At 31.4% G+C, this 27,645-nt stretch overlaps 1 protein-coding gene across 1 annotated transcript in view; it reads right to left on the bottom strand.

Moving 5' to 3' along the window:
- The window catches only part of LOC105222387 (hypothetical protein), a 29,653-nt gene that overhangs the window by 1,324 nt on the left and 684 nt on the right, over positions 1 to 27,645 (bottom strand). The window contains exon 2 of the mRNA XM_029548733.2: positions 345 to 485. Coding sequence (XP_029404593.1) covers positions 345 to 444 — 100 coding nt within the window. The 5' untranslated portion in view covers positions 445 to 485. The remainder of the gene's footprint in view (positions 1 to 344; positions 486 to 27,645) is intronic.

Below are 27,645 nucleotides of genomic sequence, written 5' to 3' on the forward strand. Positions count from 1 at the left end.
AGAAATTCAGTACATTTACTTGAATATAGTTAAGAATTTTGTGAAGTAATCCCATTGTTTAACATTTGATCCTTATGCCTCGTTGGATCAACTATTTTCTAGGATCAACATTCTTCTCGTTGGATGAAAGTCTGGTCTAGTCTAAAATTATATCTCTTTCTAAGGTAGTTTTTCCAAGCACTTTGCTGTATTTCTTGAAGCCTTTCGGCAACTATTTTGAACATCTTATACCCAATACTTGATGAGCATTTCTCCACCCCTCTCTAAAGTACCTTCAGAGGCCCAATCAGTTTCAGCAGCACAGCCCACCAAAAAAATTCAAAAAATATCTCTTAAGTACTTACGATTGGCGCAACTCCGTGGATCCGGCAACGCTAGACGACGTTGAGCCAAGGCGACGGTGGCACCGAAAGCCAGCAACAATACAGTACGCAACAGCGACATCTTCCGTGTTTTATTTATTAAGTGTCGTGCACTTCGTGGAGCTGCGGGAGTTGAGTAGAAGAAAAAAAGCAGAAAACAAGTGATTAGCTTGACGTCTCAAATGAAAATGAGTGCCATAATTGACGAGCGAAAACGCCAAAAATATTTCGAGCAACGGTTTAATACGAACATAACAGGCATATGTGTGTGTGTGTTAATGAATATTTACAATGCAAAACAAAGCGTCTAATGAAGTAGTTTACGAATTGAAGTGTGCTTAAATGAACGACTAATTTGGCCAAATAAATACACCTATACATACATATGTATGTATTTGTTATTTATATATATATGTACATATATATACACTATATTTGAAAATTTATATATTTGGCTGCATTTGCTTAGCTTATAATGGGCTTTCCTCTTTTTTGTGAATCCATAGCACACACCCAGTTCACACGCTTCATTGGCGTTGCTGAAAGCCGGCGAATGTTTTTGTAAACACAGCCCAAATGATAATAAACAAGTGAAAATAAAACTGGGTTTGCTGGAGGAAAGTCACATTTTTGGTTAAGCCAATTTTAACCGAATCAGCCAGCTAGATGAGCGCGAATATGTATTTTTTAACCTAACTTTTACTGTTTAGAATGAAATTCAGATTTTAATATGGAACACTGGGGTTAAAACGATGAAAAGAAACTATTTTTTTATTAGTTATTGATCTAAATCGTTGCCTACATTTTGGCGCCAAGTTAAGAGCCGATAAATATAGAGAAGTATCGCGCTGGACCAAAAAAGGATTTTTATATTTAAATCGACGATAAATGAGATTAATGGATGAAAAAAAAAATATTACGAATCAATCGCATCATCATCCCCCATCTTGAGACTAAGCATTCATTATTGGATAATATTCGACCGAATATACGAGTACAACGTCCAACATGCAGTGAAGAAAATATAGCAGCCGTAGCTGCGAGAGTACACGAAGACCGTGGAGGGTCGATTTGCAGCAACTCGGACTGACGATGGAACGACTTGGCGCATTTTAAGTCGAGCTCTTAAATTGAAAATACTGCTTGTGTAAGAACTGCAGACGCCTGAGCTTCGCTATGTGTGGTCTTGAAAATTTCCAAGAAGGTCCAACGTTTTTGAGCCAAATTTTGTTCAGAGATGAGGCTCATTTCTGGCTCAATGGGTATGTAAACACGCGAAATTGACGCATTTGGGACGAAGAACTACCTGAAGACATTCAAGAGCTGCCATTTTATTAATAAAAATAACGGTTTGTGGGCCAGTGGAATCATCGGTCCATATTTCTTCAAAAATTATACCGATGTGAATATAACCATCAATGGCGAGCGTTATCACGCCATGATAACCGACTATTTGATGTCTTAAATTGAACCTGGTGATCTCGGCGACATTTGGTTTCACCAAGACAGGCGCCACTTTCCCCATATCGCATCAGTCAATGGATTAATTGAAAGAAAACTTCGGTGAGCAGATAATTTCACGTCGATTGGCCACCAAGATCGTGTTATATCATACCGTAAGACTTTTTCCTGTGGGAATATGTAAATTCTAAAGTATATGAAGACAATCGCGCTTTGATTCTGGCCTTGGAGAAAAATATCACACGCCAGTTACCAGTCGAAATGCTCGAATGAGTCATCGAAAATTGGACTCAACGGATGGACCATCTGAGACGTAGCCGCGACCAAAATTTGAAAGAGATAATCTTCAAAAATATAAATGCCAAGGAATCTTCTTTCGAACGATAGTAAACATTCCTATTAATCTTCAAGTTTCTGTGTTTTTTCTTTAAAAAAAAAGTAGAGGATCTCGAATTGGATCACTCTATAAGCCTAAGCGACGAAGTGGCTAGTAATGACACAAAAAAAAAAACAAACCGCCACCGATCACCGTTCAGCATTTGCCTATAAATTGACTGTACGATTTTTCCCATTCTTTTGCTTTTATGACTCTTTATTTATTTTTCCAATGTAATTGTGTGTCAGTTTTGAGTAATTCTGACTGCTCCATTGAACTGTGATTTTGTTACCTCGATAAATTTGTACTATTTATTAACGTGGCTTTATTTGTGCTCTGTTTGTTGTTGCTACTTTATTTTCATTTATCTATTTGGATTCTACATGCATTATTTTTCACCGTTATTTTCATTGATCTACTCATTTTATTGGCGTTAATTGTTTTGGAGCTTTAAAGCGAACACACGTTGGCCCCGACCTACCCCTGGGCAGGGTAAGTTAATAAAAAAAGAAAATTTAAATGAAAATTAAATCAAAAAGAAAAAAAACATTTAAGCGAAGAGTAAAAATAACAAAAGAAAATCTAAATACGAAGAATAACAAAAAATTCTAAATACGAAAAATAAAAACAAAAATTTAATCCGCACAGAATGAAAAAAAAAAAACAAATCATGAAAAATTGTACTTTTAGAAAAAAAGTTTAACAGAAACCATACTTTGAGAAAACTGTAACTCATTTAATGACACGAACAGTTCATTAGCGCAGACGCGACGCGACGACCTCAAATGAGGCAATTTGTTGTTTCATACGAATGAGCGCCAAATGTGAGCTTATAATGAACGAATGTAACTTACAATAAAACTAAGCCGAGCGCACGAGTTCACAAATATCATTGAAACTAGTAGTTAAATGCAAAAAATAAAAACAGAAACGTGAGAAATAGATTACAGCACGTAATTGCTTAGGAACATCTGGACCGAGACTTACAACAAACCATTAAGCGCAAGCTCTGTAACTCGCATGCAGGGTCATCAGCAGTACTCTAGATGTTGTGTAATCTGTTGCAAGATGTTTTATTATTATTTTTTTAATGATTTTTTTTAATAGTTTTTATTTATTGCAAGTGTTTGCTGGTATTTATTTACTTATATAATGGTATAGTTGGGTTTATAGATACGTTTTGAGCGATTTTTCTCTAGTTTTTATTTTTCTAATTGAAATTTGAGTATATTGATGTTTATTATCTGTTTTTAAGGATTATTAAAAATTTAATATTTTTTTTAAATATATTTAATCAATGAGTTAATAAAAACAATAAATGTTTTCAGTAAATTCTATTTATAAACAATGAAGGTCAAATAAAAAAATATTTTATTTAAAAAAAAATATTTAATAAAAATCTTTAAAATATTTTTTCTTTAAAACATTATTTCTTTGAATTTTTTTTTCAAATTAGATATTTTTTATTAATTTTTTTTAGTTAACTTTTTCGAATTTGCTAAAAATATTGTTTAAAATATATTTATACATATTATTTTTTATTTATGAATTTAAGGATTTTAAAATTTTATTAATCTTTTTAAAAGATAATTAATGAGTTAAGAAATAAAAAAATATTTTTTAGTGAATTCGATATAGAAATTCGAAATTTATGCAAAAAAAAAAACATTTTATTAAAAAAAATATCTATTTTGAAGGAAAAAGTTCTTTAAAATATTCTTTCTTTGAATTTTTTTCAAAACAAATAATATTTTGACTCCGAGCAAAGTTCTTTAACAATTTTTCTTTCAAATTATTATTTTTTTTCAAATAATTTTTTTTTTTTTTCAAATAAAATTATTTTTTTCTCTTTTATTGTTAATAAATCGAATTTATTTGTTTAAAAAATATTTTCAATTAAAAAAGAATCAACATTTTTATCATTTTATTTTTGTTTTCTTTCAAAATAAATATTTTTTTCAAATCAAATATTTTTTTACATTTTTCAAATCAATTTTTTTTTTAAATAAAACAATTTTTTAACTCAACTTTTATTGTTTATAAATGGAATTTGTTAAAAATATTACTTTCTTAGAAAGAGCTATTTAATTAGAAATAATTTTGGTTTTGTGTAAAATTTGTAGTATTTATTTTTAGTAAATTTTATTTATAAAAAAATTAAATTAAAATTATAAATCTAAAAAAAAATTATTTAATAGAAAGAAATATATATATTTGTGGAAAAAAATTAAAAAAAAAGAAATGTCTATTTTTTATTTATATTTAGGTTATTCCATTTATAGAAATTAAAACATCAGTAAAAACATAACTTTTTTGAAAGAAAAAATAATTTAATTTTAAAAAATATTCTTTGGAAAAATTAAACAAAAATACATAAATAAAACTGTAAAAGCTTTATTACCATATTTATTTTTAGTAAATTCGATTAAAAAAAATAAAAGTGACGAAGTTGTGTAAGAGCATTAACTTCTTTGAAAGAAAAATAATTAATTTGAAAAAAATAATAATTTTTGTAAAAAATTAAAAAAAAAAATAAAGAAATGTGTACTATTATTTATTTTTAGTTAACTCGATTAATAAAAAATTAGAGTTAAATAAAAATGCTAATTAATTTGGAAAAAAAATTTAATTGAATGACTTTTTATTAAATAAAAAAAAAAATTTTAAATTGTTATTACTTAATTTTAACAAATTTAATTTATAAAAAATAAAAGTTAAGTAAAAACATTAAATTATTTTTTTGTAAGTTAGTAAATTCGATATACTAAAAATAGTTCAAAATTGGTAATGACGCTTCATGAATTATATTTTTATTAATTTATTATTATTATATAACATAATATAATTATACGATATTTGCAAAATATAAGAAGTGAAGTATTTATTATTCGATATTAACTTTATTTGATTTTGTTTACATTTCCTAAAGATTTGCCTCTGTATCAATAACTTTTGCCCACGCGTATACTATGCACATAGCTTTGGTTATATTTTTTATTTCAAAATTTAAAAACTCTTTCTTACACATTTCAAAATAAGTTTTACTTACGATATTGCTAAACTGGAAATTTATTTAAAATTTTACGTAATAAAGTTTGTCTTAAAAGCGTGTGTTGCTTAAGCTCAAGCAAATATATTTTCCTCTCCCATCTAAAACCAACAGACCAGCCAATTTAAGTAACATTTTCAAATGCCTTTTTGTTCATCTTTGCAAAATTGCATAACTATCGAACGGTACTTGAATGAAGCGAATGTTTACCAAAGCGTGGCACTTAAGGAAAATTGATTTCCTCATGAATATGGATAACACCGCATTGCAGCAAGAAGCGGCGCTTTATGCTACCGTTGCCACCAAATAGCATTTTAGAGAAGCTCTTTTGCATAAATACTGCATATGTCTATACTAGGTGGGCAACGTATATTTAGGCGTTTCCGCCGTTATATTATTGCATGCGTTGCATTCATGCTTCAATGGAAATTCTGCATGAAAATTTACTTTTAGGCATATCGGCTTAGTTGCATAATTAGTGAAAAATAGCAGATAATAGTAAAAAAAATACCCAATTTGGTAAGCATAACAAGAAGAAGGCATGGCGAAGCAGTAACTTCCGTCATTACAGGTCATTAGTAGACGTCATGTTTCTTATGTACAACAGACCTGAAGAGACTTGTAAATAAGCTTGTTTGCGCACTAACAGCTTCTCGAATGACATGAGGCAGACATCAAGTGTTGCTTATGTAATGAGCTGGGGTTGTAAGAAAAGTTAGTTCAAGCAGGGATGATTTGACATCGAATTCAGAGATACTGGGGCTTCAAAAATCAGCTGAGCTCCCTGGCGAAATTGATTTATGGTTGAAGATAATTCGCTGTGCTTCTACAACTAGCCTCAAAACTAAAAAATTTAGAACAATTGATTGCCAGTTTTGCTAAAATTATATTTATAACATTCTTAATAACAATAAAATATCAACTATTATTAAGAAACCCACTGCTTTAGTCGTTCAGACAAAAATGCTGAAAAAGTAGTATTCGTAACATTAGAAATTAACTGAGGTTCACGAAGGCTGAATTTAAATTACAACGCTGTTAACATAATTACTTATAAAATATTTATTTTTAATTGCTTTGCATATACCCAACTGCTTATGGAAAATTAAAAAACAAAAATAAATAAATAAAAAATAAAATTAGGTGAGGTTGGGTCATTAATCACTTGCAAAATTTGCACTTAAAACCAGTGGCACAGCAGTTAAGACAATGGTGCGGGTCGCTGTGGTTATCAAGCTGGCTTACAAATACGGTAAAATATGGTAGCAGCACAATCTTCTTGCCATTAGTGAGATACAAAGGAAAAAAAAAGACGTAATACAATGGAAAATAAACAAATTAATCTCAAAGGTTATAAAGCTTATGAAATAACAAATTCATTTTCACATTTAATAGCTGGTATTCGCAAGCGGTTTGGTGTCATTGTAATTACAAAAATGTCAAAAATTTAATTTCATAAAATTTTAGATAAATTTTATATGGCTGCATGAAATTTTTTGTTAATTTTTAATTTAAGTATTAAATATATATTTTTATATGTCATAGGTGTGCATAAATCATACATATATACAAATTTCTTTAATGAAATTTAATAGCTTATAATATCTTTTACTATTCGCTGATATGTCTATAAATCGCACGCATGTCTAAATGATGAACCATATTAAGATGTGTGGTAACATACAGTTTGTCTGACTATCGGTCTTAACTCATCAAATGCTGAAATGTTGCACTGACTTATTTGGTTAAACGACTTTGTGAAATTCGGTTGGGTTTACGTTGATTTTGAAATATATAAATATTTAAATATTGAGTTAAACGAGTATGTAGGAAGCGTGACTAAAGCTTGATGGATTGTCTGCTCGAGACTGGTTGTAAAAGGAACTACAACTGACTTCAACTTATTATAAAATTATAGAATTTTTCAGTTTAAGATTCGCGTAATTTATACACAACTGTGAGTCTGTACAGCATATGACTATTAATATTTGGTAGTCGAAAAAGTCTTTTCGTATTTTTTAGATGTCGTTGCAATCGTATATCTCCAGTTCTACCAATTACATTGTGTCATACCATACAGTGTTGGAAAGGTGAGATTTTTAAGCTTCATTTAAAATTACAGCTGTTCAAAAATGAGTGGAAATAATGAAGATATTCGCTATATCTTGATATTTTTGTATAAAAAATGGGAAGAATGCCACGCAAGCCACCAAGGAAATTTGTGAAGTTTATGGAGACGATGTTGTATCAGTTCATGTAGCGTATAAAATCTTCAAGCTAGTTGATTACTGTATAAATGTGGAGTGATCGAGACTTTTCTAAAACTACAATATATGGAAAAGCATAGACTGGGTAGGGAGGTAGGTTGTCTAGAATATAGGATAGTTGTCTAACGATGCACCTAGGTTTTTAGGAGGCCCACTGTGATACCACCGAGTTCCCTTACTCGATCGGCCACTCCCTGCTTCATCCCTGATAAGCTCATCGGTATAAAAAGTTGTATCTGTGCAACCTTCGAAAAGTCGTCAAGAATCGATCGATAGTCTTTTCCTATATAGAGCCTTACAATTGCATAGAATATATTTCCTCCTCTTGCTACTACAATAGTCGTTAGAGTGTTTTGGCATGTCTGCCAATTAGACATTGAACTTTACCACTACTAACTACTAGTTTCATCTATCATTATTTTTAAATTTCATTCATCACACGTTTGTCTGCTTGTTCGGCCAGTGTGGGATTGATTGTACTAAGACTCTGCTGTATTCATTACATTCGATTAAATTACAGCAAGTAGGCAGAGGCATATAAATTCCCTCTTTTCCGGAGTATAATTGTACTGCAATGCCTCTTCACCTGCTTTGTAGTTCCCAAGCATATCATTATGTCTTGGAATCTATTGTGGATTTATCGAAAAATAAGATGTTAGATCCACTTGACAAGCCCCTAAGAAACTTTATATATGTAAATATGTATATTCCTTGTTGTGAGTACATTCTTTGACAGTACAAGACGTTTTTCTTTAACTGCTATGATCTCCGCTTGGTAGACACTGTAGTGGTCTGGCAGCCGAAAGGCGACTTTGGCATATAGTTTTACAGAAAAGACACCACCTGGTGACTAATAGGAAGGTTACTTCAGTAAACGAGCTGATTTCGCTAGTATTTGCTTGCAAAACAGGTTGCAAAACAGGTCTGTTGACAGTAAGTGTAAAAGTACGTTTAATGCCTGGCGTGGCGTTGTTCAGGCAGCTCCACAGATGTTCTTTGTATGGTATCATTTCTGTTATTGGCCACAAAAAAGCAAAGACTAGAACAAGAAAATAATGACAGTCTTAGCGGAAAGCCACCTTTAAATACTTCTGAGGATTGACAATAATCGGACCTTTAGTAAATATGAGGACTTTACGAAGTAATTAACAACATTGGTATTGGAACTTCATGCTTCGAAATTTTCTCGAACGCACAACGGAACACAACTTCGAATATTTTAAGAAAGAGAGTTATGATGAGACAAGTTGTTTAATGAGGGACACCAAAACTCCTAACATAACCTTACATTAATGCAACATTGAATTAGCATTTCATAACTCAATGAAAATGCAATTTCTGACGACGAAAGTGACTTCAAAATGGTACAACATTATATGCCAATCAGTTGCCTTACAAAATACAGAGACATAATTATGACGATTAAAATTCCATTTAATTTCCATTTCACTTCAATTAAAAATTAAATCACGATATTCGCTCGTTTTTATTCCAAGCAAGCAATACTTAATTTATGAATCGGAAAGAAACTGCCAACCGAGCGCAGTCAGTAAGCATATCTGTCAGTAGCAGCACCATTTTAAAGTTATGTAACGAAATACGGATGCGCCTTTGCTGCAAAAATACTAATTACATTTCCCTCTTGTTTGTTATGTATTCGGTGACACGACAGGCATTGACAATGTGACAGTTGTAATTAACAAAATATAAATAACAGTAAAAAAATGAAAATTAAAAAAAATATTAAAAGAGTTATGGTCGAACAATTCGCTAGATATTTAAGCAGCTTAAACGCTTGAAAGACAGCCAACCAAGCACGGGGGCTATGCAAAAAAGAAATGTTTGGAAACCCCGCTGGGTGTTTAAAGTGCTTGACGCATGCGCCAGAGTGATGGAAGTGACACAAATAAAGAAAGGAAAAAGAAATGTAAGTGTTTCGTTGGCAGCAACAAAGCGCAACAACAAGCATGTAATTGAATGTTGGCAATAAATTAGCAGTGGCTGGTGTCTGGTGTCTGGCGGCACCTGTTGCATACGCTCAATGAGCATGCGTATTATTTACTTGATTGCATACAATCATATGTACACAAGTTAACTCCAACAACACCCACAAATATCGTATGCTGACTATCATTTAAATGGCATGTTGACTGACTAATTAATTTTTACTGCATTACAAGTGCCACAGCAAGTCCACGCAATATATTTTGCTCAATTATTGGCATGAATAAATCAAATCGAAAATATGAAACATTTTTCTATAAATTTTAATTAATTAAGGAAATGCTGAATGTTGTGATATGAGGCTTCTTTATTTGCTGGTCAATAGCAAGTGAAATGTAATGTAATGCTGTGAAAAAATTTTAAATACTAAATTTGTTATTTCACAACAAAGTTTTTTTTTCATATTTAAAAATATTTTTATTTTTTAATTAAAAAGTTAACTTTTTAAATTTAATAAAGTAAATACTTTTTATCAAAAATTTAAATTAAAAAATTAAATTAAAAATTTTGTAAAAAGAAACTTAATTTAAAAAAATTAAAAAAAATTAACTTAATTTAAATTAAAAAGTTAATTTTTTTAAATTCAATTAAGTTAACTTTTTTAATTTTTTTTCAAATAAAAATTTAATTAAAATTTTAAATTAAAAGTTTAATTAAAAAAAATTTTTAAGTAAAAATTTAATTAAAAAAAAATTTTCAATTAAAAATTTTATTTAAAAAATTTACTTAATTTAATTTTAGAAAATTAACTTCTTAATTTGAAAAAATTAAAAATATTTTTAATATGTGAAAAAAATAAAAATATAAAAAAAGTTTAAATTAGAAATTTAATTTAAAAAAAATTAACTTTTTAATTTAAAAAAATTAACTTAAAAAATTAATATTTTTAATTAAAAAATAATAACAAAAAATATATTTTTTCATTCTTTGCGAGGGCGTAACATCACATACTAAAATTTTACATCGATTCTCGATTATTTTTTTGGTTACAGCACTCTAAGCTGGAACTGCGCAATTCAGTCAGCTTAATCAGTTATTATTTAAAAGCGTTTTTCTCAAAACTACATTTTCCAGATTTACTTGAGTGATTACTCAGAGGCGAATAATGCGATCACTATTAAATTTTCTGTTCTATTCTATATAGATTTTCCATACAATGATCTAAAAGTGATCAAACCATGAATCAATTTTTGGCAGGCCAAACAATACCAAAATTTTGGGTGAAATTCCAATTATCAAATTTTTATATATTTTTAACAATGTCCATTGTGCGGAAAATATCTTCAAGTTGAAAGAAAATTTGTTTCTTTTCAGTTTTCATCAACGAGAAAGCCGGGATCAATACAGTATTGGAGGCACTTTTTTAGAAACGTTGGAGATCGAATGTATTTCGAAAAATATTAAATTTTTTCTTCGAAGATTTTACTGCATTTTCTAAAGATATATATCAATATAACCTCAAAATTTAAACCTAAATGATTTAGTAGTTTTTTGAAATACCCAAAAATCGCAATTTTTTAGGCTGCCATACCAGGTATGCCCCTTAATGCTGCCACTTTATTTGCCATTCCGTCATAACTGTAGTGGGTGGCACAATGGACACGAACTCGTGTGGAAACTCACGGCATGAATATCATGGTGGTTAATTGTATACTTTTTGTAGCTTAATGACTTCATATTTATATGTATATGAGTTGATATATAAATAGATTCAAAACAACCATGTAAAAACTTACAAGCTGTTACAAAAAACATTGACCTGTAGGAAACTGAAGCGAAATAAAACATCAAATTATTGTCGAGTATTTTTGTGTAAATTGATTGTCAAGAAATATTATAAAATAAAGTATGATTTCATTAACTATGATTTTTATAGATATTTTGTAATTTTTTCGCAAGAATTCAAGATTTTAGCTATGATTTAAATCTCAAAAAAGTACAATTTTGAAAGCTCAAAAAAATCTCAAAAAGTAATAAGAATTTTTAAAGTTATAGTTTAGACATAGAAAATGATAAATTTTGTTAAGTTTTAGGACCATTTGATATTTCATTTTTTAAATTGAACACTACGATTGACGACAGGTATTTTTGAGGTTAGGAATTTTAGTAGTGAAATTTCATTTCATTTCATATATGGATATATATAGAGCGTACCCTACCAAGTTGTCTAAAGAAATAAAAGAGATGAGTCAAACTCTAAACATCACTAAGGTATTTTTATTATTTACACTCTTTTTTTTGCGAACCACAATTAGATGCCTAAGGAAGTAAAAGCGATGAGTTAAGCTGAAAACATCACTAAAATTTCATAATTTTGGCTCTCTTTCTATCATTGACTCTCTTTTGGGTGTGCCACTATGTGTTCAGCCTAAGCTTTTTCGCTTATACTTGGTATCATTTCAATATTTCCTACAGACTTCTTACATACCATGGCGCACAACAAAATTTCGGTTGCGTTAGGTCAGTTGTTGGCGTTAGCAAAGTATGAGCGGAGGTGAGAAAAACTCATGAATTATTTATACTTATGAGTACACACAAATCATACACATATCTAGGAGTACATATGAGTGCATGGACATGTAATTCGTTGAAATTTCTACAATCGAAAGGGAAAATAATGCTGACAAAGCCAGACAGACAATCGCCAGTAAATATGTTGTGGAAATTAGTCCAACTAATTTAAATAGTGTTGTGGAGAGTCACGTCCAATTTACAGGCATTACATATTATACTTTACGCTAATACTGTCTATTACGTATTGTCAGTGCAGCCTAGTGCGTATAGTTTTCCTTATTTAGCCAACAATTGTTGCGCATAATTACAAACAATATTTTAGTACTTGTCAAGTGAAACTATTTAAAATACGTCGAGGGTTCGCCGCATGCATTGTTTAGCGATTTACAAAAATAAATAAAAAATAAAAAAAAATTAAAACAGAAAAAAGGTGTGCTTCAAAATGTCAAAAATAAAGTGGTATACGGAACTAAAAATTTTTTGGAATTTGTTGTACTAGATCGATATGTAATATGTATTTTACATATACAATTTTTACCGTTAGTGAATCATGAATTTATAGTGTTCGCTTGTATTTATTACTTATCTTCGGGCGTGATTCGTTTTTTAGCTTGCTCATTGAGCAGGCAAAACGTGTGTTGGGCAAATGAGTTATTCAATGAAGCGATCATATTTTGAATTGGAAAAAGTTAATAAATGTAAGTAAAAATATCTCTAATAATCAATTGCATAAATAAAATTTATTTTATTAACTTTTTACAAATCGAAATGCTCAAGTTCTCAAATGCCAAGACAATAAATTAGGGGTACGCCATATGGAAACCGATTGCAACATATTTACCCAAGAAGCTACTCATTTGACAGAACTGACGATATCGAACCACTATAGTATATAGATGCCAAAGAATTTTACCAATATATTTGATACAACTTTTGCACGAAATTTGGCTTTGATTAATGGCGAACCAAGCCAAAGCTACAATATCCGGACATAATCATCTAATACTGATGTAACATAGTTTTGCGATTCAGATGAAAAAGTTATTATATTTATTTCTATCTGCAGCTTTCATTGGTCTCAAAGGCAAACCCTCGTGGGTATTGTTTTTTTTCATGAAAAAGCTTCTCATAATTCCCTTAGTATTTCGTAAGTAGCCTAAATTTTGTTGTTGTTGGCGGCAAGATTCTGCCGAGTTGACAGTTTTTGACCAAATAAAAAATCCGCATCCGTTCCGATTACGTACACCCGACTGTCGTGGGAACGAGCCTAAATTTTGTATATAGAATTCAACAATGCTTGGTCAATAGCAAGGCTCAAACTCAAATTCAAAAATAAGCGTGAGCAAGTTGACTGAGATTTGAGGGACAGTTAAAGGGGTATTCTAGTCTAGTAATACAGAAGTTACATTTTTTTTTATATTCAATTTATTTTCGGAGTTATAAGTATTTTGCTGACCTGGCACCCAAACTGGTTCGGCTGGAACTGTAAGATTTTTTTCTATTTATGTAATAGTATCAAACATCATGTTTACTCTAGAATACCCGCTTAAAAATTTATAGACTCCTCTAGGCATTATTTAAATTAATTTGAGTTAAATATTTTTAAAGTTTTCGAAATTTGCATTTCCACTAAAATAAATATGATGAGACTGAACAACAATTTGGATTAGTATTTCTTTATTCACTGCTGCACAGCAACTACATACGAAAAATTTCAATTTATTGAATTATTTACGCGAAAACAAACACACATCCATCATTCCAAACATCTCCAACATACCAACACATACACATATACATATGTATGTATGTTTATGTCGAAACGACGGGTGTCCAAGCGCAAATTCATAGAATTTGCCAATTAAAATATACGAGCACAGTCATGTGACTATGCAATAAACCACATTACAATAATAATAACAAACAAAGATGTGTTGCATATATAAATATTTTACAGGTGTTTGGCAAAGTGGCTGCTGCTTCAATTTGCGGTGTGCATCTTACTGTTGCAAATGATGGCGAACAGCAAGACGTGCAGCAACATGTGTTCATATGCATATATGTATGTGTATATATAGTATTAAAAAAGTTTTAAAATGTGCATCTATTTCGAATCTAAATTGCTCGCAGTGCCACTATGTTATTTTGACTGAAATTTACTTAATTTAGTTGCCGTTGCTTTGGATGGCAAACTTTTTGGTCTTAGTCGGTCTGTAAATGGTTGGAAAACCGCATTTTTGATAGCTTGCAATTTTGTAATTACGTAAATTTAATTGAAATCCGCTTCAGCCGTGCTTCTCTAAATTAAGTGTGGCAAATATTTTTTTTTTTTAATTTTCTTTTTCAGTGTTAATTATTGCGAAAGATTTTTTATTTTTATGGAAGTTGGAAAAATATGTATTTATGTAAACTCGATTTCGGTTGGATACGATTGAGTTCTGAGGGTAAATGAGTTTGATATAAAGCTTTTAACACCTAGAAGAAAACAATGGATAAACTATAAAGTATATGCATATATATATATTGTATATACTTATGTATGTAAATGATCAGCTTCGCGAGCTACGTCGATTTTGCCATACCCTTCTTTCTGTTTATAAGCAAACTAGTGCTTCAGGTTTGGAGATATCGATCTGAACTTTTGCACATCTTCTTTTCTCCCTAAGAAGCTGCTCATTTGTCGGAACGGCCGATATCGGATAACTATAGTATATAGCTGTCATACAAACTAAACGATCGGATTCAAATTCTTATTAGGAAATTTTTTTATTTGACAAGATATCTTCACGAAATTTGGTACAGTTTACTTTTCAAGGCAATTCTGCAATCTCCAAATATATTGTGCGGATCAGTATAGCTTATAGCTGCCATACAAACTGACTGAATAAAATCAAGCAACAAAATCTTTTTGTACACTTTTATGTAATAAGAAATACAATCTGAGGGAAATTGAAGCTGTTGTGCAGCCGAAATTAACATTTTTCTTGTTTTTTACTATTTTTTATTTCATTCACCACTTTTCAACAAATTGTTGCTGTCAATTGTAAATGATGCAAAATATAAATTTTATATTCTTTTGAAAAATTTTCAAAACCAAACAATAGCGACCTACATTGGCCACATCGACGCACCATATAAACGAGCATAATAAGTTCTCAGATACAAACGCACAAACACATACACAAAGTAAGGCAAGTTAAAATACCGCAAGTGAAATCAAGCGTTTAAAATCATTTGTGCTAAATACTCGATCGTGCACACGGAAGCATAAAGAATTGCATGAAGACAAACGCACAAATATGTATGAACATACAAACATACATACAAGTATATACAAGCGCAAGCACGAAGCTATGGGCAAGAACTCTGTGTTGCGTTACTTATACGCAGTGGAGCACCAACTGCAATTAGAAGAGCACGCTGTTGTGACTATAAATGGCTGGCGAACTATATATGTACATATGTATGCATATGTGTGTATGTGTCGTCGGATATTTGCACAGTTGGTCGGCAGCTTGCGGCAACCAAACTCATTTAGTAAAGTGTTGTAATTATTATTGCCAAGCGGTGGGTTTTTGCTGTTGCTGCTACCAAATGCTGCACAATTTTTTCCAACTAAATGAGCTGATGAAACGGATTTAGCAAAGAAATATAAAAAAATATGCAAAGAGTAAAACAAAAAAACAAAAACATGTAAAAAATAAAGAAAAAAAAAATAAAGAAAATAAAAAAAAGAAAAATTAAAAAAAAAATATAAAAACTTAAAAAAAAAATTGAATAAATTAAACTAAAAAAATAAGAAAAATATAAAAAATTAAAAAAAAAAATAAAAAAATAAAATAAACTCCGAGTAGCTAAAGGAGGGAGTTGGCGCAAACAAAATACAAAAAAAAAGCAAATAAAAACAAAATCACCAACCCACCAGCGCAACAACAAATGCAATTGCAGTTGTACTAAGCTGCTTAAAATGACTAATAAAAAAAATTCGTATAAAGCGCTTTGCTTGCTCCAAAAGTGCTTTTGTGCCTTTTTCGTTAGTTTCTAATACTTTGTTGTTGTCTTGTGCTTCACGCTCACGCTTGCAAATGTTTGCGCAAACAAATGTCTGCCAAGGCATACGTGCATGCCTAATTTACTTATATTTATACGTATGTAGTTACCTAGCACATGTGGGGCACACACTATTGTTGTTGTTCTTACAAAAATAGCAAGAATTACTACGTATTGTTTTTTCTTGCCGATAATAAAGTAGGTTTCAATTTTCACAACAAAAAATATACATACATAAATGTATTTGCACATGCGGGTATACTGCGGACAACAAAAACAAAAGCAAAAAAAATAACAACAACAATACAATAAGACCATGCAATCAGCGCGTCTTTAAATGCACATCAGTCAACGTCTATCAGCCACGAGTGCCAGCTTGACTGCTCATTGCCTGCTGCTTTAACACTCATATGTATGTATGCAATACATATGCATGTATGTATGCAATACATATGTATGTATGTATATGAAAGTCTACAGACACCTTACATAGATATATTTGTATGAATATGACGCATGAGTAGCTGCGTCAGTACTAAGCCGCCTACTCCATATCTTCAGGACTTAGCGAGCGAATCGCGAAAAATACAAACATATATAGTCTTATGTATATATACATACATATGTATGTAGCAATACCCACGCAAAATTTCTTGAAGATAGGTCTTAAAATGAAAAAGTTTTCCATTCAAACACTTGATTCCGATTGTTGAGTCTGTATGGCAGCTATATGCTAAAGTGATCCGATCTGAACAATTTTTTCGAAGATTTCATGGGTTAATCCCATGACAAATTTCTTGACCATATTTCGTTAAATGAAAAAGTTTTTACCATACAAGCACTGGATTCTTATCATTTGTCTGTATGGCAGCTATATGCTATAGTTATCCTATATCGGCGGCTCCGACAAATAAGCAGCTTCTTGAGGAGAAGAGATGATGTCTTAGAAAATGAAGGAATAGTTTTAGATATATTTTGTAGGGTCTCCGACGTTTCCTTTCCTTCCGACATCGTGCCAAACTTAATCTACCCTGTTCAGGGTATAAAAAATAATAATAATAAAAAAATAAAAAAAAACAATAATAATTCTTGGTGTCTTCAATGCTTGCTGCTTTTCGCACGTAATTTAATATTTGTGTTGCAATTGTTGACTTGCCGTCACGTGTCAAGCAAAATTTATTTTTTTATTCTTCTTTACGCTTATTCAATCATCCACACTTCATTGTCACTTGTTGGACTACATATTACTAATTAAATATACTCAAGGCTTCTCAAGTCATAGGTTATTAAATTTTTTATACAATTCGATTCGATTGGTGATGGAAATATACAAAACATGGATTGCGCAAGCAGTTTAAATCGAACAGTTCGAGTCACGTGTGTAGTGGTTTACGTGTTGAATTGAACTACTTTTGATAATATTTTCATGGAATGGCTTTACTAAAGTTTTAAAAGGCCAATATAACATCTGAGGCGATTTAGGAGCTCTTTTCAGAGCAGTTTGGTTACATTTCCAATACTAAAAACTGGCTAAATACGACATTTGTGTAATGCGTCCGAAGGTGGAACATTTCTTTTAATACTACCTCTAAAGAATCATACAATATTTTCGAAGTAACTGTATTAAAAATGGTGTAAAACTTAGAGAGCACGAAGTATGGTAGAGAACATATCAACGGACAGCGGACAGTGTTTCGGACTTATAGCTGCTATAAAGAGGATATTAGCACTTCGCTGAACGAACAGTCTCTGGCGTAGCGCGTAAAACCGCTGTCAGAATTCGAATAGTGCAAGTAAAAGACCTTTCAAGATACTTTTCCACACAAGACATAACAAAAATTAAATATTCTAAAGCTTCAAAACATCCTCGAGAGTATTTTCATAAAGAAGTGTTGTCAGTTTGAAATTAAAATCAGTCAATCTTGCACAAGTGCGACAGGCTCATTAAACAAACGTTCAAAACCTTCGAACTTTACCTACCTAAAACAAGCGCTAAACTGAGCCACTTACAAACCACATATTAATTTCCACTGCATTTAAGCATTACACCTATTTGTAGAGTTAACACAAACCATCAACCGCAACAAGTTGAAACCAGAAACTCTGCCTCAAGCCGTTACACTTCAGTTGACGCATGTCTTTCACTTTGCCGCTAGTTACTTGCAACATAGTCAACTATTCTATCACATCCTACCGCCTTCCAAGCACCTTTCATTTCTATTGCCAACCATTCACACCACACACACACACACGCATCCACACATTTGCACTGCAATTAGCGGACGAGCGTGCGACGGACCAGGCAAACAAACCATTTCACTTGCCACTTCAATTGACTGCGTTTAACTTGCCACAACGGCCTCAATCACCTTGGGCAACTCAGCACTTAGTGCGCGGTTGAGTACATACATACAGGCATATACATACACACGCGTATTCACACACATTCGCTAACTTATTTGGCTGCACTACATATTAGCTGGCCGGTCATGCTTTTCTTTATATCTTTCTTTGAAGTTTCCAATGCATTTCTTTTCATTTGGCTTTGTTGTTGTTATTGCGATTTGTTATTTGCACGATTAGACTGCCGACATTTCATTTTCATGTAGTTGCTGATGGACAGATTTCACTCAAAAACCAATATTTATTTATTTTCGTTTTGTTGTTGTGGTTGTTGGTGTTGTTTGTGGCTGTTGGTCTCGGTTATTTATGGTTCCAATACTGGTATATGCGCCACTCCTGATTTATCTTGTAAAATATGCCTGCCAGCCGCACTATATACCATTTATATGCATAGCTATGTCCATAAGCATGTACGTATGTAGGTATGTATGTATGTATATAAATATGTACCTTGCTGCTGACCGTTTCGCGTCCACATTTTTCTACCATTTAAAATATTACGAACTTGATTTAGTTATTACCGTTAATTGTTTATTTTTATAACTTGTGCCATGACATTGAAAAAGAAATCGCAACATTTGCCTTGTGAGGTTATGTGGTTGCATCTGGAAAAGTGCTAGACAATAGCAGATATTGCTGACAAAAATCATTTAACAACAAGCCCACATATTGACATGGCCTTACAGACAATACGAAAGGTTGAGACAATACTTTGGTGGTTTCATGGTGTGGTACAAGTAGTAAGGGGGTTCGAACCTTGCTTACAGCAACATCAAAAATATTTTTTCTAAGAGTTTTAATGATAAATTAGAAATCGTTGGTTGAATTTTGAGTTTTGAATATTCTCATAAAACAGATTTAGAACCAAACTAATTGAAGAAAATGGGTCTGGTGGTAAACGAGGGCAATACGAAATATATTCTGTCATCAAACAAACAGTTGTCGCACTCGCGGCTTGGCTCCCACGTCACTGTAGACAGTCATAACTTCGAAGTCGTAGATAATTTCGTCTATCTTGGAATCAGTATTAGCAGTAAAACAACAATGTCAGCTGTGAAAGGCAGCTAAAACAGCTTCTTGAACTTCATATAGTTTGTTCTCCGGTATAAGAGTTTTAACTAATTGGATAATTAATGGCGACTGCGCAGCAGCAGCGTAAAGTGAGGAAGATAATTGAAAATCTATTAGCTAAAACTTTCAATAAATCTTATCAAAGTAAATATCATTTAAAAGTACCGTTAAATTATTAATAATAAATAATAAATGCGGAAATCAATTCGCGCACCTCTGTGACCGGAAAGTCAATAAAATGCAAGTAGTTAAAATGTGACGAGGTCATTAAGGGTGCATGGGCAACGGCGGTGTTTCGGATTAAGCTTAAAACTGCAAACAATAGAAATGATCGCCAATTATTGAGCGAATGTGGTGGTGGTGGAGCGTGGACGCTGGCAGCGGCAATATAAAGCTTTTCCTTTGCAATGAAAGTGAAAAGGTGAAACAGGTAAGAGATAAAATGCATAAAAAATAATAATAAAAAGAAACACACACACACACATACATAATTTTATCTTTCGCATATCAATAAGCGAAAAAATCCGAAACCTGCTGAAATTCCAGCGAAGAAATCACAAGTAAAATGATGTTTTCATGCAAGCAAAAATGTGTCGCGTCTGCGCCAACGAAGAAAACGTCACCTGGTCAACGGGCAGCAGACGCCTCCAACTGGTACCGTGCAGCCACCACAACAACAGTCAGTTTGTGTCTTGCGGGTAACTCAACGGTTTATTGGATTTTATGGGACGACGCTGGCCGTGACTCGTGACTGCGCAATTGTGGTGGAGGCTGTGGTCTTATGCGGTTACAAAGATGGTACATTTTGTATACATGTATGTATATGTGTTGAAAAGCATGCGCCAAAAAATCCAACAACAACAACCGGGTTAACCAGCATCATCGTGTACGCATGAATTGCGCGAAAGTCTTGGCGGCGGCGATGAAGTCATGAAATGCAACAACAAAATCAAAAATGCGTAAACAAACAAGGCGTAAACAACAAAGCGTTGCTGCTAAGTGACAAAAATAACAGTTGCAATAACAACAAGTGTAAGACGACGAAAAAAAGATTTTCAGAAATGTATGTATGTACGTAGCGAAAATAATCGAAAGTATTTGTTGTCTGTTGTCGTGCCAACAATTTAGTTTTATTTGCTTTTGAGACGACATTTTCTGCTTTTTTTTTGGTAAAATAAATTAAATAACTTTAAATTTTTTTGTATTCTTTTACTGCTAGCAGTTCACTGTCGGCGTACAATGTAGCCAATTGTTTTGAAGATAAGCTTGTTTGTGTCAATAACAACAACACCAAAATGAGTGGCATAAGTAAAATAATAAATTGCAGATTTGGCAACCTGTCACTGCGATATGTTGACTTTTATGATATTTACGAAAATATTTCAGGAACTAAAAGCCATTTAAGGGTTTACATAACTCTGTTGGCTAAAAGAATTAAAAATGCTTCTTCATAAAAAACAAGAAAAGAGATTGTTTTAATAATATTTATAAACTGTTTAAATATAGAAGAATGAATTGTGAATACAATATTTAGTATATACTTCAGATAATTTGTTAATCAATAAATCCATTAGACTTAGTAACGAACAAATTTTAAATTTCAATCAAAAAAATTTACATTAAAATAACATTTCTTTGAAATTTTATTTTTGGACGGTATAAAAAATTATTACTATGGTAAGTTTACTCAGCAAATGTAAAAGGAGATCCCACTAAACGATTCATAATAGCTTTTTACTGCTGCTCTTACGAAGTAATAGGTAGATGAAATAAAAAAAGAGAGTTCGACTCGTTTGGTAGGGTTTTTGTTTGTATTTTTTGATTATACTATCAATGATAATGTACGTATGTTTTTACACCATCAGAAAGTAGAGATTTCAGCAAATATAACTACTGCTGACATTTAAAAAAAATCGGAAATTCTGACGTGAAATTTTTGCTAAAATATTTTGGTTTTTTTCGATGTAAAGACAGCACGGTTTTAGATCCGGAAGGTTAACTTTAGGAGTTATCCGTAGTGTCATTGAAAGTGTAGAGATCACACAGCGTAGATGCCCCAAATACAAGCGTATAGTTCTGTTGGTAACTTTAGACGTTCGAAACATCTTCAATTTCGCGAGGTGGGCGGACATGATCAACGCTTTACCCCAGTGCTGCGGTGCAGAACTATCTTAGTAATAGAAAACATAGCAGCAGAAGAGTCCAGTTTAGGCCCAGACCTGTGGAACATTAGTTATGAGGGAATAAAAAAACTTGAAATGCCAGACGAATCATTAGCAGCAGTAATCATCTCAAGTCACGAATGCGCGAAGAAAGATAAGAGATTTAAACTTAATGACAAGTAGCAAATCTACACAACACAGCTGCTATCCGGACAAGGATTTTTCTGAAAGTACCTTCATAGAATAGGTTAAGTTAAAGAGCCGTAATATCTATATAACGACGCGGGAACGTAGAAGAACTGATTGGCCCAATAAATGTGGAGAATTTAAGTGATGTCATTCTGGAGAGCGAATAAACAGCAATTTTGGTACGCCGAAAAAAGCGGGACTTGGGCGCAGGTGTGCAGATGTAAATCCCTCAATGAGAAAAACGGAACGCCACAAAGTAATGCAAACGCGGTTCCATGGTAGGCGACAGTTTCTTAGAAGGGGGTCTTTTGACCTGAAAGAGGCACATATCATTGCTGTGACGACAGCTCTGCACCCCCTCACCCACAAACACGAACCTAAAAAGTTCAACCATGGCCTTCCCCTCTGCGGGACCTCAGACAGTTAGTTATTTAGAACACTTATTTTCACGTTATCTAAGAAAAAATAAAAATAAAAAAGTTGAAAATTATTTTATTTTGTCCCACCCTAATAAACAAAATCATTGTATATTAAAAAAACACCAAAGCATATAGAAAACCGTAAAAATAACTATCACTAACCAAAAGTCTGGCATAAACTTTACTTCGTCGCCATACCGGCTATGGTGCCAGCGAAACGGATGCATTGCGCACGCAGTCGCTTTATTAAAAACAGTAATTTTCCAATTGCGTTAAAAGCAACGCGCCTTTCGCGCTTTTCGCGCCAAACTTGTCAGCGGCTGAGATATTGCCGCAATCCGGTATTGACTTGGCTTTTTATATTTATTTCTTGGCAAATTTCGCAACAAGTTTGTAAAAGTGACTGAAAAGTAAAATGTCCCAGTAACCGAGTCCCGAATACGACAGCACCAGCAACAGCAGCAGCCTGCAACCAGTAACAACTATAACAGCTTAGGAGCGCAGGCAGTAAGCAGCAAGTTTTTAATGTACTTTTCCACAGGTTAAAATCTGTTATTTGTATATACTTTTTGCACATTTGCTATTTGGTCTGCCTGAAAAGTGGCAAGCATCTCTCAAAAAGCAACAACAACAACAACAACAAAAAGGTTCGAAACAAAATTGTTAACGGTGTGAGGCGGAGTGAAGTACCATAAGTATTTGTTGCCGGTTCAATGAAGCTGATTGCTGCCACTTACTTTTACTTTAGCAACATTTTCGATATTGCAACAACATCAACAACAACAATTGCCATTATTACAATATCAAGAAAAAAAAAGCGTCACTTGCAGTGAGTGTGTTATTTGGTTGCGCTTATGGCAGCAGGTTTTACTTGTACTCAGTCACATTATCTGCATAGTCATCAGCAATAACATCATCGTCATCATCACTGTCATACAAATCAGCTCTACAGTAGCAGCAGCAGCAGTGGTCAAATTACCTCCTTTTGGCGTAGACGAATTCCTTTTACATGGCAGTTTGTGCAAACTGCCAAAGCATGAGCGAAAGACTTCAAAGAAAAATTACGAGCAACAACTTTAATAATGTGCCTGCTGCAGGCATTTCGCCGCCAAGCCTTGGTTAGTGAAATTTTTGCGAATTTCAATAAAAAAAATAATGATATTTTCTGAAAAAAAAAAAAATCCACAATTTTTATTTATTAAAATTTTCTGAAAACTCTTTATGATTGAGCTGAGCGTGCGCCGAGAATTCGCCCGCAAACGAGAGGCGAAAGCACGCCAGTCATCGACTTGACGAAAGAAAGTATTTAATGTTGGTATAAATCAAGTGTGTGGACAATCAGCAATAGCAACAACGAAATTAAATAGCAATGCAGCAAAGGCAGTTGCTGCACATCCGTGTTGTTCGTCAGTAAAAATCAACATATTTGCACTATAAATCACGCTAACCAAGTGAGCGGTGACGAGTCTCGCAGAAGTTTGTTTAAGTGGTTAGTGAGTGCTGGCAATTGCGGCAATAAAAATGCGGTAGAAACTTTTTAAGCAAACATGCGTGCACTAAAAAACTTATGTTTGAATATTGTTGTTGTTGTTGTTCTTTTTTACTTACAAAGTAAGCACGTACATAGGCGTATATTGAGGCAGCATTTCAATTGAATCATCTCAGCTTAGAAACGTTTATTTGATATTGACCACATTAAAGTAGGTTTTTTGTTGTTGCACATTGTTCTCTCAGGTGTACAGCGCTTAATTCTCAACAACATATCAATGGTTTCTCAACGGTGTTAGCGGTTGGTGCTTTAACTTTTTAATGTGTTAAAATAACCTTTGCTTGAAAAAAATTGTATGGTTAATTGCTTTACTTCCAAAACTCTCTCAGACTACTGTGGATAATACTAAAAGAGTATTTAAAACATTTTTGAAGTCTCACAAAAATTTTTCAAAAGTTTAAAAAAAAAAATGTTCAGCAGTATTTCAATAATTTTCAGCGGTTATTCAAATGTATCTCAAAAATTGTCCAACAGGATTTCAACATGTTTCAAAAATTTTCAACACTATTTCCAAAATTTTTCAAATTTTTCAAAATTTTTCAAATTTTTCAAAATTTTTTTCAATACTGTTTCAAAATTTTTTCAAAAGTATCCCAAAATTTTACAACTATATTTCAATAATTTTTAACAATGTGTCAACAATTTTTCAATAGTATCTCATTATTTTTTCCTCAGTTTTTCGAATGTATCTCAAAAATATGTCAACAATTTTTCAATATTATCTGAACAATGTTGCAATTGTGTTTCGATCATTTTTCAACATTATCTCAATAATTTTTAAACAGTATCTCTACAATCTTTCAGCAGATGCCTTTTTTGATAAAGTAATGGTTCTGATAGTAATTATTATCAGTGGCAATTTCATTTATTGACATTGCTAGGACAGCAGATCAAGTTATAGGATTTTATGTTCCGAATCTCAATACCTTAGACTATTTTTCGCCATGGAATATAATCGAATTAGGAACGCTGCGTTCCTTTCTAAATGAGCAATATATTATGCCATTTTTTTAGAATTTTTTACAGTATCTGTCTGTGGGAGGTTCGTCGATAGGTGAGACAAGAATTTACTTGCCGAGAAGATTGCTATTAAAACTGAAGAAAATATTTGTGATATCGTCAAGCAACAGAAATCATTATGAAGAGTAGTATTTTTTTAGTATGAAATGATTACTGACAAACACGACACTATTCTCTTCAATTTTTGTACAAGACCGATCTTAGAATCTTTAAAATCTGGTACCAATAAATTTACATACATATATATATATGCGAGTACTTGGTAGAAAAAACATAAAAATCGCAGTTTACATTACACATAAAACTACTACATTGCCAATTTTAATTAACTAAATGCCATTCAAAAGCAATAACAATAAAAATAGCTATTTTAATTGCCACACTTCATTATATCGACGATGATACTGAACTACGTACACAGTGTTGCAACCAGCTGAAGGGTATGTTAGTGACATTTTATGTTGTTAGTGGCAATTTATGTGTCATAAAAAATATTTATACAAAATCATAACGAATTATAAGTGAGAATGTTTGCAACTAATTTTAATTTGAAAACCCCATTTTTCATTGTTAAAACATAATTAAACTGCATGTTTAGAAAACGTGCATGCAAATGTTGGTATTAATGTGTGAAAAGCTAAATGCAAATTAGGTGTCAACAAATGCACAACAGCTGAAGGAAGACGTTTTCAGAATCAAAATAATAATAATACAAATATATTAATAAAAAAAAGAAAACAAAAATAAAAATACAAAAAGATGACACAGCTGCCGCTTTGGCATGGAAGTGCACGTGTATATATGGGACTTGCTAAGAAAATATGCAAATATTTGCGAGTGCATAGTATGATATTTGCTTTTATTATTTATTTTGTCTAAAATAAGCGCTTTGAGTGTCATGCGCAAGATATGCGATTTCCAAGCAAATGTTCATACAAATGTTGCGCATGCGCAAAGTGTGAATACAAATAGTATATAAAAAAAATCTGCATAGCAAATATTTTTTTAAGAAAACTATTGCAGACTCTAATGCAATGAACTTTTGCGCTTGATTTTCTTAGAAATCCAAACATGTCAGTCCAATTTAAATTCATTTCTCTTTTTTCAACCGTCATATATTTCAGCTCGACATCTCCCAGATTCTAACAGTTAACAGCAGCTAGAGCAAACTGTGCGTGCACATTTCTGTATGCAGATCTTGTAGAGAAAAAAGTGGGCAAAACGTGCACTGCAAATGAATCGCATGCTTAAGCGGCTGACATACATAGACTTTTGCGGCTTAGAAAATTGTGGCAAGTAGTATTTCCTAAGCGGTATTTTAAGTAATTGCTTGAGAGCGGTCTGATTTGTAGGTGAAAATTTTAAAATTTGGTTGCTATTGTAGATTTCTAGTAAAATTAAATGCAATTTGAAATTAATTTTAAAATTAAAAAAAATAATGTTTTAATTTAATTCTAAAATGAATTATAAAGATAATTATTATGTTGATTTAAAAATGAATTACAATAATATATAATTACTAAACTAATTTTTAATAATTAATTATATATTTTTTTTCAAAACTTATTTCATTGAGTTTTTACTTTTTACCAATAATTGATTCATACTATTTAAAATTATTATTCAATAAATTATTTTTGCTTTTATAATAATAATATAGTATAATTTATTTATTTTTTCTAAACTTCTTCTTTATCGAAATTTTAGTATTTATTTACGTTTTATGTTCAATTAAATTATTTATAAATTAAATAATTATGTGAAATTGTTTTTAGTTTCAATATTTTTTTTATTAATTGGACGCTAAATATTATTTGCGGTGTCTACGCCAACAAAGAAGAGAAAATATTATTTTACGATATCAGTAGAGAAAAAATCATGGTTATGTGAAGCAATGAAAAAGAAAATTGTCTTTGATTATTAAATTTTCTAAAATTTTATATTATTGTTTATAAATTATTATTATTATTATTATTATTATATATAAATTTTTAGTTTATTGTTTTTCATTTCTGATTATTTCAAATCAATGCATTTCTATTAAATTAGTTGCAAAATTGTTTGGAATTATTTACTTTTAGTTTCAATAAAAATAAAATAAAATTATTAAGAAAAATAATATAATTATTAAATTTTTATATTATTCATTTTTTTTTACCAAAAATTATTTCATGTAAATAAATTTCTATTAAATTATTTATAATTAAAAAAAAATTATTTAAAATTGTTGATTTTTAGTTTCAATAAATATTTTATTTATATTAAAAATTTCAATATTAACATCAACTTTTTAATTTATGATTTTTTTCAACAAAAATTATTTAAAATTTCAAAAAATCATAGAAGTTTGCAGCAAAAGTTACTTCAAATTATTAAAAATCAATGAAGTTATAAAGAATTTAAGTTATGTACTTATACAATAATTATTTGTTTTTTTTTCTTGTTTTTACTTTTATCTCTATATTTTTATTTTTCAATCGTGTTTAAATTATCTCGTTTTTTTTATTCAATATTACTCATACTTTTGTAATAACTGAACTTTTAACGATTTTAGTTTAAGTTTGACATCAAGAAATTATTATTTTTTAAGTTTTATTAATCCATATATTAATTTATTTATAATTTGGTTATCAGTAAAACAAAAATTATTATTATTTTAATTAATATTATTTTAGTCATAGATTTTTTTCACTTATTAGTTATATTCAAGTCATATTGTTTTTTATTAAAATCAATATTTTTTTAAATT

Source organism: Bactrocera dorsalis, chromosome 1 (assembly GCF_023373825.1).
Source record: "Bactrocera dorsalis isolate Fly_Bdor chromosome 1, ASM2337382v1, whole genome shotgun sequence".
NCBI lineage: Eukaryota > Metazoa > Arthropoda > Insecta > Diptera > Tephritidae > Bactrocera > Bactrocera dorsalis.